This window comes from Chiloscyllium plagiosum, chromosome 4 (genome assembly GCF_004010195.1).
Source record: "Chiloscyllium plagiosum isolate BGI_BamShark_2017 chromosome 4, ASM401019v2, whole genome shotgun sequence".
Classification (NCBI taxonomy): Eukaryota; Metazoa; Chordata; class Chondrichthyes; order Orectolobiformes; family Hemiscylliidae; genus Chiloscyllium; species Chiloscyllium plagiosum.
Window position 1 is genome coordinate 40933878 of NC_057713.1, and position 11938 is coordinate 40945815.

At 38.4% G+C, this 11938-nt stretch overlaps 1 protein-coding gene across 3 annotated transcripts in view; it reads left to right on the forward strand.

Annotated features, from left to right (window-relative positions):
* virma (vir like m6A methyltransferase associated) overlaps window positions 1-11938 on the forward strand; it is a 107528-nt gene that overhangs the window by 38535 nt on the left and 57055 nt on the right. For all 3 annotated transcript variants that reach the window (XM_043688052.1, XM_043688054.1, XM_043688053.1), the window contains exons 9-11: window positions 230-721; window positions 2581-2735; window positions 7257-7339. In XM_043688052.1, coding sequence (XP_043543987.1) covers window positions 230-721; window positions 2581-2735; window positions 7257-7339 — 730 coding nt within the window. The remainder of the gene's footprint in view (window positions 1-229; window positions 722-2580; window positions 2736-7256; window positions 7340-11938) is intronic.

Genomic DNA, 11938 nt, shown 5'->3' on the forward strand with positions numbered 1-11938 from the left:
CAAACTTGATTGAAGTTCTCCAGCCTAAATTTAAAATTTCCAAATGTATTAAGCAATATCACTGATAAAATAAAAAGGCCAATTAATGGAATAATTATTCAGGTCAATGTGCTTATACTCTATATAGTCAGTTTTCTGTTAAATATCGATAACTAGATGACATGAAGGCCAACATTGATTTCAGAATTCTTAAGATTAGAATAACGTGACTATTTGATTTTTTTTGCAGGTATCTTAACAGCTGCCATTTTTTGGAATCACTCACTCTGCTGCTGTCTATTCCTGCAACCAATGGCCATCCTAGCGTGTTACAGTCTATTAAAGACCTGATTAAATTCCTAATTCAGATACAAACTGGTCTTTTATTCCTCAGTACTGAGTACGAAGCGACGAATTTGCTGATACGAGCCTTGTCTCAGACTTCTGATCAAGATCAGGAGGAGGGTATCCAAACTGAGAATAGCAATGATGATACATTGGCTATATGGCTTTTGTATTCATTACAGGCATTGCAGTATGTTTCTGAACTTTTTGACTACTTAAATCGAGGTTTAGCAGTTGAGGAAACAGATCGTGCAGATGTATTAGGAACTCTTCATAGCCTCTATCTGATTACATTCAATCCAATTGGACGAAATGCTGTGTCCCATGTCCTCCAGCTGGATAAAAATCTTTCCAGTCTCATTACTCTTATGGAATACTATTCCAAAGAGCTCTTGGGGTAAGTGATCTTATTTTTATAGATCTTTTAAGCAAGCTAATTTAGCACAAATAAAAGTAATGAAGACTACTCTGTGACCCTTGCATGTTTTTGAAAGTGTTCTTTATTAACTAAGTTGAAATATTTTTGTTTGTAAAAAAAATCATTATAATATACACGTTTATCTTGTTGCTCTTTTTTTAGTCCAGAGAATCTGCCTAAACAGCTGCATTTATACATGAGCTTAAACATCGTTTTGAGTCATAGATTTACAAATATATTAGACTGGAGTAAGGGAGAGGAGGATGTTTACTAAATAGTTCACTAAACTACTTCGAGTATTTTATGTTTGTGTAAAGCACATTAATTTTTAAAATGGAAATTATTGAATATATTTGCACATTTTGCAGACAAAAATACATATTTTTAGTAGAATGTGAAATTGAAACCATTTTAAAGTTATCTTTGGAAGCATTGTAGTTTTTAAAATTAAATCCTGTTTTAAGACTGATCTGTCAATGAATGCATAACACTGTTAAAATTTTAAAAATTGATCAAGTTTCCTATCTGATGTCATTTTATATAGAAATAAGATACATATCATTTTACTTGGTCCTGCACTTGCACTCCACTTAGAGTCATAGAGATGTACAGCATGGAAACAGACCCTTTGGTCCAACCCGTCCATGCTGACCAGATATCCCAACCCAATCTAGTCTCACCTGCCAGCACCACCGCAGCAGTGATTCCATTCATTCTATTTTATATATTGTGTGTTTGGTTCTTTCCCTAACGCTATTGACACTCTATCTCATGATTGTTGTTTCCTCACTCCTCCTGGAAATCGATGTTTAATCAAGTAATTCACTCTAATTACTATCAGTTATCATCAACAGTTCCTTTGGTTCTCTTCCTACAATAGTCCTGTTATTTGTTGCTCAGAATGTTTGCATATATCTTTAGCATAGTTAGAATCAAAATTAATACCCATATGACTTTTGTAATAACTTTCTGTCTCTAATTATTCTCTGAGGACTCTTTACGACCATTGACAACATCCTCATTTAATGCTGCTAACTCAAGAGTGCCTGCATAGTATTGATGTATCCTGATTCCACTCATTTCTGCCATGAGGCATCAATGCCTTGCTTCTCCTATGGCCCATCAAATCTGTACTGCCAAGGTTCCAGTCCTTTCAAGCTTCCAACTTGCCAACACCCCGAGGTGTATCTTTTCACTCATTTTTCTCTCCTGCTTAACAAACCTTTTTTTGCATCCTTTAATGCAAAACTCTGAGATGTCTGCTTGCACATGAAGAGCATGACAGAAATATTTGTAGTAGTATTTACAGCTTGTACATTTCTAATGCCAGGGCTCCATCAGTGGTTGATATCCAATGGTAAACTGTTCTGTCTTTTGCATAGTCTTTGAATCCATTTATTTCATGCAATATTTTGGGGGTTAGTAGGACTTGCCCCAAATTTACCCCTGATGTCCTGTATTTAATGCCACAACATAACACTTAAACTAATCACAAATCAATGAGGAGTAGCAGTATAATATCATCAGCATGAATATCTGTGTGTTAAAATTAAAAGTCAGATGTAAATATCATGACAGGAACATTGATTTTGCTGGGTTTTTTTGAGGCAGCCTTTAGGTTTTTTTGAAAAATCCTGTACAGCTTTTACAATGGTTTAGGATGCAGCTCGTTCTCTCTGCTGTGAACCCCTGCTCCCTTCAATCCCTTGGTTTGTATCGCAGATTGGAATAAACAAAAAGGGACCAAATGGAAATAATCTGAAATGAATATGTTTGTAAATTATACATTATTTATTTGGTATTCTAAGTGGTGCATCTTGATTTTTTTTTAATTTTAGAGACACAAAGTCCAGAAAATCTGTTGCATGCAATTATGCCTGCATGCTTATTTTGCTAACAGTGCAATCAACTCATGATGCACAAATGCTGGAACAGCATTCTGCTGGATTACTGAGACTCTGTAAGGCTGATGATACCAATCCCAAACTACAAGGTGAAATGATTTTAATTATTTTGGTCTTAATGTGTCTGTCTGTTTAACAATGGTCAGATCATAGAATCATACAGTGTAGAAGAGGCCCTTCAGCCCATGAGGGCAGAAGTGGGTACTGCAGATGCTGGAGATTAGAGTCAAGATTAAAGTGGTGCTGGAAACGCACAGCAGGTCAGGCAGCATCCTAGGAGCAGGAAAAATTGGCGTTTCAGGCAAAAGCCCTTCATCAGTCATTCCTGATTTTTCCTGCTCCTCGGATGCTGCCTGACCCTCTTCAGCCCGTCAAGTCTGTACTGTCAAAATACTCTGCTACCTACAATGGTCCCACATTCCTGCACTGGGCCTAGAGCCTTTAATGTTTGACACTTCAAGTGTTCGCCCAAGTACTTTTTAAAAATTGTGAGGTTACCTGCTCGAATTATCCTACCAGAACCCCTCCACCCTCTGGTGAGAAATCCCCTCTAAACTTGCCTTTCACTTGAAAAGTGTGCCTCCTTGTTCTTGATCCTTTGACAAAGATGTAGACTTGTATTTACACTTAATATGTTATATGTGCATTGTGAAGTCAAGACGCACCCATCATCCATTTAAATGGATGAATATCTACTTGCTTCAAAATTTTGCTGTACCTATTCTGGTGGTTAACATTCATAAGGGCCTTGGAGCAGGTTCTATGACTTTTCTTGGTGAGGAAAAACAAGTGATTCAGAAAATAAACACAGATTTTTGAGAATATGTCCTTTAAATGAATAGATAAGACCATGAGAAATAGGAACAGGAGTAGCTGTATTGCCCCTTGAGCCTGCTCCACCATTCGATCGGATCATGGCTGATGTGACATTCTTCACATCCTATAACTCTGATTCCCCTACTGATCGAGAATTTATCTATCTCAGCCTTAAATATTCACAAGGATTCTGCCCCACAGCTGTCAGGAGCAAGGACTTGCAAAGATACTCAGCCTTCTGAGAGAAAAAATTTCTCCTCATCTCAGTCTTAAATTTGATGCCCCATTATACCGTCACATTATAGACACTGTCATGAGGGGAAACACCCTCTCAGCATTTACTCTGTCAAACCCCTTAAAATCTTAACCGTTTCAATGAGATCACCTCTCATTCTTTTAATCTGCAGTATGTTGAACTCGAATCTGTTTAGCCTTTGCTCATAAGACAAACTCTCCATAACAAGGATCATCCCTAGTGAATCTTCCCTGAACCGTCTCCAATGAATTGTTGTCTATCCTTAAATAAAGGGACCAAAATTGCTCAGTGTACTCTGGATGTAGTCTCACCAGCCCTTTGAGCAGTTATAGTAGGACTTCCTTACTCTTATAAACCCCTTGAAATAAGAGTCAATGTTCCATTAGCTTTTCTGATTACCTGCTGCACCTGTGTGCTAGCTTTCTTTGTTTCCTGCACAAGTACCCCCAAGTGTTGCAGCTTCCTGAAATTTTCTCCCTTTAAGTAATATTCTGTTCTTTTGTTTTCCCTTTCAAATGAACAACTTCACAGTTTCCCGTATTATACACCATTTGTGAACTTCTTGCTTAACATATCAATTTTTTTTTGTAAACTTTTTGAACCCCTCTCACAGCTTATCCTTCCAACTACCTACTCTTGTGTCATCTATAAATTTGGCTGCATTCGATTCACTTCTTCCAAGTCATCAGTATATGTTGTAACAGTTGCAGTCCCAGCACTGATCCCTGTCGAACCCTACTGGTTGCAGTTTGCAAAGCTGAAAAAGGACCCCTTATTCTATTTGCTGTTTCCTGCCCATTAGCTAATTCGCTATCCATGCCAATATAGCACATGCTATACCATGGGTTCTTTTGTGAGGTGCGTTGTCTAATGCCTTCTGGAAGTCCAAATACAATACATCTACTGGTTTTCCTCTGTCCTCTCTGGTGGAGGTTTCCTTAAAAACCTGAATAAATTAGTCAGATACAATTTCTCCTTTATGAAGCTACACTGACTCTGCTTGATTAGGTTATGATTTTTCAAATGTACTGCTATTATTCCTTAATAATTGATTCCAACATTTTTCCAAAAAATAGGTACCTGTTCAGAATCCAAGAATTTTTGGAAAATTACAATCAATGCATCCAATATTTCTGTAGCTATTCATTTATAATCCTAGTGTCATCCCATTCCCCCCTCTGTCGAAGCAAAACACTCAAGAGACACAGTGTAGTTTTGCCTCCTTCATCTTTGGGCCATGGAGGGAGGGAGAGAGAACGATAGCCCATGTGCACAGGGACATGAGTTCTCTATCTTCTCTCTCGAACAGCAGTTTCTTAATGAATTATATCGTCATTTTACAGGGAGGAACATCCAGATAAGGGAACATACATAATGATTGGATGACTGTTACAATCAGCGAGTGTCAATAGTAAAGATTAAGCCATCTGCTGTTACACACTGAATAACTGGCTTCACATAATGAAGGCTTTTCATCTTGTTAAACTGACCTTACATATTGAATGCTTCCAATATTGTTAAATGGCTCTGCATAATGAATACTTTTCCACCTTGTTAACCCATTACCCTTGCCTCCAGCACCCCATTGTTAACTGCAAGCTCTTATCCAATCTGAGTCATGCTCAGCAGAACCTCTTGTTTAACAAAATTCAAATGTTAACTCTTTCTGTACCTGCTCATATCCTATACACATTCTCACAATATCTGGCATCAGGACCAGGGGTCTTAACTGCCTTTAGGCCCATTAGTTTGTTTAATACTGCTTCTCTGATAGTGGAACTTACTTCCTCCCCATATTCTTTAGTATGAATAGGATGTTTAAAATATCTTCCACTGTAAAGAATGATGCAAAATACCCTGTTTGACTCCTCAGCAATTTCCTTGTTCCCCAGCTGAAATCTCTTCATAAGTTATGCATGTTGTGTTTTGGAATATGTTTATCAGAGTTCTACTTTTGGGGGAAAATAGATACTGGTTAAACTTTATGTAGAGATAACTTAAGGCTGTTCACTATTTTTCAATAAAAGTCTGGTGATTTGGAAACACTGCATGCTCATGAAGCCAGTTTTTCATGTGTTGAAAGGGTATGTTAATGCATTACCCAAATTGTTTATATTTGTCTGAAGCCTTATGATAGATTTGTGAGGCAGTGGTGCGAGAATGCCATTGGTCTACCGAACCCAAAACCCCAGCTTTATGTTCTGGGGTCATGATTCAAATCCCACCATGGCAGATGGTGAAATTTGAATTCAATAAAATCTGGAATTTTAAAAAAGTCTAATGGTGACTATGGACCCCATTCTGATTGTTGTAAAAACCCATCTGGTTCTCTAATGTTCTTCAGGGAAGGAAATCTGCCATCCTTCCTTGGTCTGGCCTACACGTGACTCCAACTCTTAACTGTTTTCTCGGCAACTAGGGATGTCCATTAAAAGTTGGCTTATTCAGCGAAGCCCATGTCCCATGAATGAACACATTTTTAAAAAGAAATACGCAGAAATAAATGCAATTAACCCATCTTTGAAATGTAGCCTTCATTGATATGTTCAATCCAAACTCTGTCTACAGTTTAAGATAATCATAAATTAGTTTTAATGCACCTGAGTACTCGTGAGTTATGGCATGGCAAAGCGATTGTAAACAACAACCCAGAAATGAAATGCTTCCAAAAAGAATCATCCGGCATCACCCTTTCTACCATCCTGGTCTATTATTCCAATTTCTGACTTTAGACTTTCTTGGCCATCTTGTTTCACAATGTCGTGATCACAAGTAGTCCACTGATGATTGTTTGGCAATAGTTAAACAGCATGATCAGCTATATTGTGCCCTGATACATTAATCCTAAAGTATCTTGGGAATGACCAGGTTTACTAGTTCATTATTTCTTGCTAATGTTCAAATCCACAAGCCATAAGTAAAACAAGTAGTTTAAATTTCCAGGGTACTGGAATTATTTTCTTTAAAAACTGTAATGAGAGTCTGTTAACTGAATAGGAGACGAGCACTTTAACGTAAACGTTTCATTTTGAATATTCGTAGTTCACACTGAACAATTGGTTTACATTTGTTGGTTTTAATTTTATTGGGAATAAATCATTCACTTCTATTTTTAGCTAAATTTGCTGAAGTATTATTCACAAAATTTTCTTTGCTATGTCTTGGCTCTTCAGTACTAAATCTGTGGTGTTTTGCAAGCTACTTTTTACATGCCTCATTTTGTTTCACTGTTCTGTTAAAATTTCATCCTATTGTAAAAAATATTATTTACAACAATTTTATAACATACAGTAATCTTTCAAGGAAAAAGCATGGGCATGCATTAAATTCTATTGGAATGGTGATATTGGTCATAATTTTTGGCTTGTTTTTATTTAGAACAGATGTTAATACTGCAATTGTGCATCATGTTTTGAGAAATATTATGACTAAATGAAACTCAAATATAACTTACGTTGCTGATACCCCAATTAAGCGATGTTCACGAGTATATGTCATGAAGTTTGGTGCTCATTAATTTTTTTTTGTTGTTTTTTAGAATTGGGTAAATGGTTGGAGCCACTGAAGAATCTCAAGTTTGAAATTAATTGTATTCCTAGTCTTCTTGAATATATTAAACAGGTGAGTGAATTATTAGGCTTCTTGAAATGTTTTGTGTTCTGCAAAAGTGGGGTGAAATAACACATGTATGTCAAGTTCTGTTTTTAAGGTTTGTGGCATTCCCACAATTGTTCCATTTTGTTCCTGATGACTCATAAGTCAGTTAATTTTCTTTAATTGAGCAAAAACTAACCGGATTAGTTATGAGTTAAGACTCGATATTTGTGATTTATGGTCAGATATTTTGACTTTATTCACTGGATTGCTGGCAGATTCAGGGCAATTTTGGGTAAACTGGTTTAGTTCAGAACTTGCAAAATGAGAAAGTGCTAGAAATACTTGGCTGGCATGGTAGCATCTGTGGAGAGAGAGCCAGAAACAATGTTGCATATGAACAAAGAGCAGGAGGAGGTTATTCAGCCCCTAAAGCCTTTTGCAAGTCATGCACTACAATGCCCAGATTCTGCTGCACACTGGAGCTCTGACACCTATTTGAATTTAGATAATGTGGTTCATTTTCAGTCTTCCTGCTAAAATTGATATTATATTTTCCATCATTATACTTCATTTGTTATATCTTTGCACACTTGCATGACCTATCTATAACTGTTTCTAGCTTCCATAAATCATCTTCACAAACTACTTTCCAACATAATTTTACATTATCAGCAGATTTGGCAATTATACCTTTTATCGCTTCATACAGGCATTTATATAAATTGCAACTGTTGAGGTTGCTCTGGCACACCACTAACTACATCTTGCCAACCTTAATAAAAACTCATTTATGCCTACTCTGTGCATCCTGTTAGCCAGTCAATCTTCTGTTCCTGTTAATGTGTCACCCACTACACCATGACCTTTTATTTTGTACCAGACCCCTTGTGCCTTCTGAAAATCGAAGTACAGTGCATCCACCTTTTCTTCTTTGTCTACAATAGGTTGGTTAAACATGATATTCCTTTCAAAAAAATCATATTGACTGTCTGATTGACGTGAACTTATCTAAGTACCCTGGAATAACTTTCATCATGATAGCTTCTAATATTTTCTCTGATGTTAAGCTAACTGGCTAGTAGTTACCCATTTTCTACTTCCCTCCCTCTTTGAATAACAGAGTTATGTTTGTTATCTTCCAATTTTATGTGTCCTTCCCTGAACTGAAGCAGTTTTGAAAAATTAAAACTAATACATCAACTATCTCACTAGCTACTTTTAAGACCCCAGGATGAAGTTCCATCAGGATGCAGAAACTTAAATAAGAAAAGGACAGGCGTTATATCTACTGTGATTACATGGGAAGTGGATGAGCCATTGGGAGTGATTGAGAGATGGATCAGGATGTCGCAGATGAATGCTGACATGGAGAAGGGAGGGATCAATGTGTTTAGTGATGGCATCATGCTGAAAGTGGTGGACACGACAATGGAAAACCTATGTGGCTGTCAAGGGAGAGGAACAGTTGGATGGAGAAGTTTGGGAAATGGGTTGCAAATAGTTAAGGACTATGCAAACCACAGTGTGGTGGAGTCCTCGGTTGTGGAAAGGAATGGATATCAGATGCCCTATGTGCAGAATGCAAGAAAGTGGAGTAGAGCTAGTAGATTATCCATGATTGTATTGAGTAGCATAGTAATCTTAGGGATGTCAGCTCTAGGTTCTGTTTATTATGTTCATTTCTCCTTGTTATTCATGTTGGTGGGTGGGATCAAGATGTTTGAAAAATAATTTTCAATTAGCTTTAAAGATTATTTTTGTAGCCAAAAAGGGCAGAACTCTGTTGAAGCTGTTCCCAAGCCTGGTTTGAAATGGAGGAAGGTTAAGTACCCTTATAGTATAACTACTTCAGAACCAGCAAGAAATAGTCATACCAGTAAACCCCAGCAAGGAAAGGATGACACATCCAAGAATGTACCTTTGAGAGGCTTGGCTGAAATGAAGTCCAATTCCTTACAATCCTCAACACCAAAACCATCACCACACTTGACACTTTGGAACATTCTTGGGCAATTTCCTCAATAGATTGAACGTAGAAGTCAGTGGTACTCTTCATGAAAAGCAGATAGTTTCCAGGATGGTGCGAGCAGATCTTTATATTCTGAGATATCATAGCCAAGCAGAGCCCAGAACATCAAGTTGCTTTTACTAACTTCACTGATTTCAAGAATGTTTTTAATTATGTCTGATGGCAGTCACTATGTTACATCACAAATGGTGTGGCATGCTGGAGCAATATATTAACAATCTCAAAGACTTCAACAGTGACTCCAGCTACTGCATCATGAACATAGGCATAAGCACTTGTTCAACATCATCATAGATGTATGACCAGGCTGGATGCTCTATTGAGACCTTCATGAAGGACAGGGTAGGTGTAAACTTTGGCATCACCATTGGTTCATCAATCTGAATTTGGCAGACACCATTACTTTGTTGACAAATCATGCTGTTCCAAGGCATGACCACCAGTATTGTGAGTAGCAGTGTTGGCCTATTTATCAACTCTCGGAAAATCAAGACGATGATGAAAAGTTGTCAACAGGGTTGTGCCCCAATATCACAACTGGGCAACAGAACATCCAGGAAATTGACCACTTCCCTTACCTCAACAGCAATGTATTGGATGGGTTGGGGGGGCCGTTGGGGAGGTTGGACAGGTTTGGGTGAGGTGGGGTTGGGGGGTCGAGGTGAAGGTAGGGTAGTGGTAGGAAATGTAGAGATTGATCTCCTTACAAGAATTGGCAAAGCAGCAATGATCTTCCAGCAGCTCCATATGCTGTGGGCATCTAATCAGGACAGACATGAAGTTGTGATTCCACATGTCCATTGTTGTACCAACTGCAAATTATGCCTGCAAGGCATGGCAGTGAGCAGCAAGGTTCAATCTAATCTGGACTCTTTGACCAGCATTGTCTACATAAGATCCTGGCCATCACTTGGAGAGGCAACTTCACCAAAAGAAAAAGCCACACAGGACTGGTCAGAGAAGCCTCCAAGACATCATGGAAGAGGAGGTGATTGATATTAGCAGGATAGGTTTTTTTGGCTTCCTGGAAATGTATATCCTGTCAGAGTGGTAGTAGAATGGAAACCCAACAGGCGGAACAGTAAACCCATTCAGCCAAAGTGGAAGTATATTTAAAAAGAATGTTCAAGAGTTGGACATCACCCGTGATAAAGCGAAAAAGAGTACAATGGACCAGGGCTGGTGAAAGAGTCTTGTTGTCCATTGTCCCTCGTGGGATCAGAGGAACCAACTTGAAGTACAAGGACTGATTATGAAGATTGACTTAGTTACATCATATAAATGATCAGGTCAATTGTGGATATGTGGAAGCATCTTCAAATGCAATTTAACAATGCTTGGATAAGTAAATACCTCTGTCAATCCAAAAGATTAATTATACATAGAACGATCAATATTTAATCAGAAAATTGAACATAAAAAGTAAAGGAATTGCACCTGGACATACTGGTTTAGCTCCCATAAATTTAGTTGGTCAACAAAATGAATGTGGCAGTAGTAGCCACCAAAAAGTAAATATGCTATGCTTTATAATATATGTGTATATTATTTAGACAGACACAAAAACTGGTGGCACAGTAGACAGTGGTTTTCTATGATTACAAGGGATCTTGATCAATTAGGTCAACTGGCTGAAAAATTGCAGATGGAGTTCAATCTGAATAAATGTGAGGTATTGCATTTTGGTACAACAAACTGGATAAGACTTACACAATTAAAGGTCAGGCCATGGGTGACGTTGTAGAGCAAAGGGACCTAAGGATTTACGTACATAATTCTTTGAAGTTTGTGTCACATATAGACACAAAGTTAAAAAGGCGTTTAGCATACTTGCTTTTGTTACTCAGTCCTTTGAGCATCGGAATTTAGAAGTCATGTTGAGATTGTATAGGACATTGGTGAGGTATCTTCTGGAATCCAGATCTGGTCACCCAGTTATAGGAAGGTTATTATTAAGCTTTTTGCAGCAGAGAGTGGCGGGAGCTGGGCGGAAAAGAAGTCGGAGCGCAAAATCGGTCGGGAAGGTAAGTGATTGTTATTTGAGTGGGTGTGTTCTAGACCCCAGGTCCTACAAAGTCCTCTAACCTAAATTAAAAGTCCACAGACTTTCCCCGAAAAGAGGGTCCAAGGAAGTTCCTGTGGATTGAAGAGTGAGGCTTTAGCTCATGAGTCTTTGACAAGGAGGTTGAGTGAATTTGCAGAGGGTGAAGACATGACAGCCAAGCTGGTTCAGTGTGCTACGTGCTTGATGTGGGAGGTCAATGACTCTGGTGTGTCTGGCTCGTACAAGTGTGGAAAGTGTGTGCACGTTCAGCTACTGACAGAGCATATTGCAGCACTGATGAAAGAACTCGAGGACCTTAGGCTCATCCGAGAGAATGAGATCTTCCTGGACAATACCTTCAGCGAGGTTATTACACCGACCATACCAGAAGAGAGCAGACGAGTGGCAGAGGAAGGCAGAGAGAAGACAGGTGCAAGAGACCCCGGGGGAAGTACCTGTCAGGAACAAGTTGAATCTTTTGGAAACAGTAGAGACAGATGACACTGCCAGTCCGCAAGGCGGCCAGGTCTGTCAATCAAAGGTTGGCGTG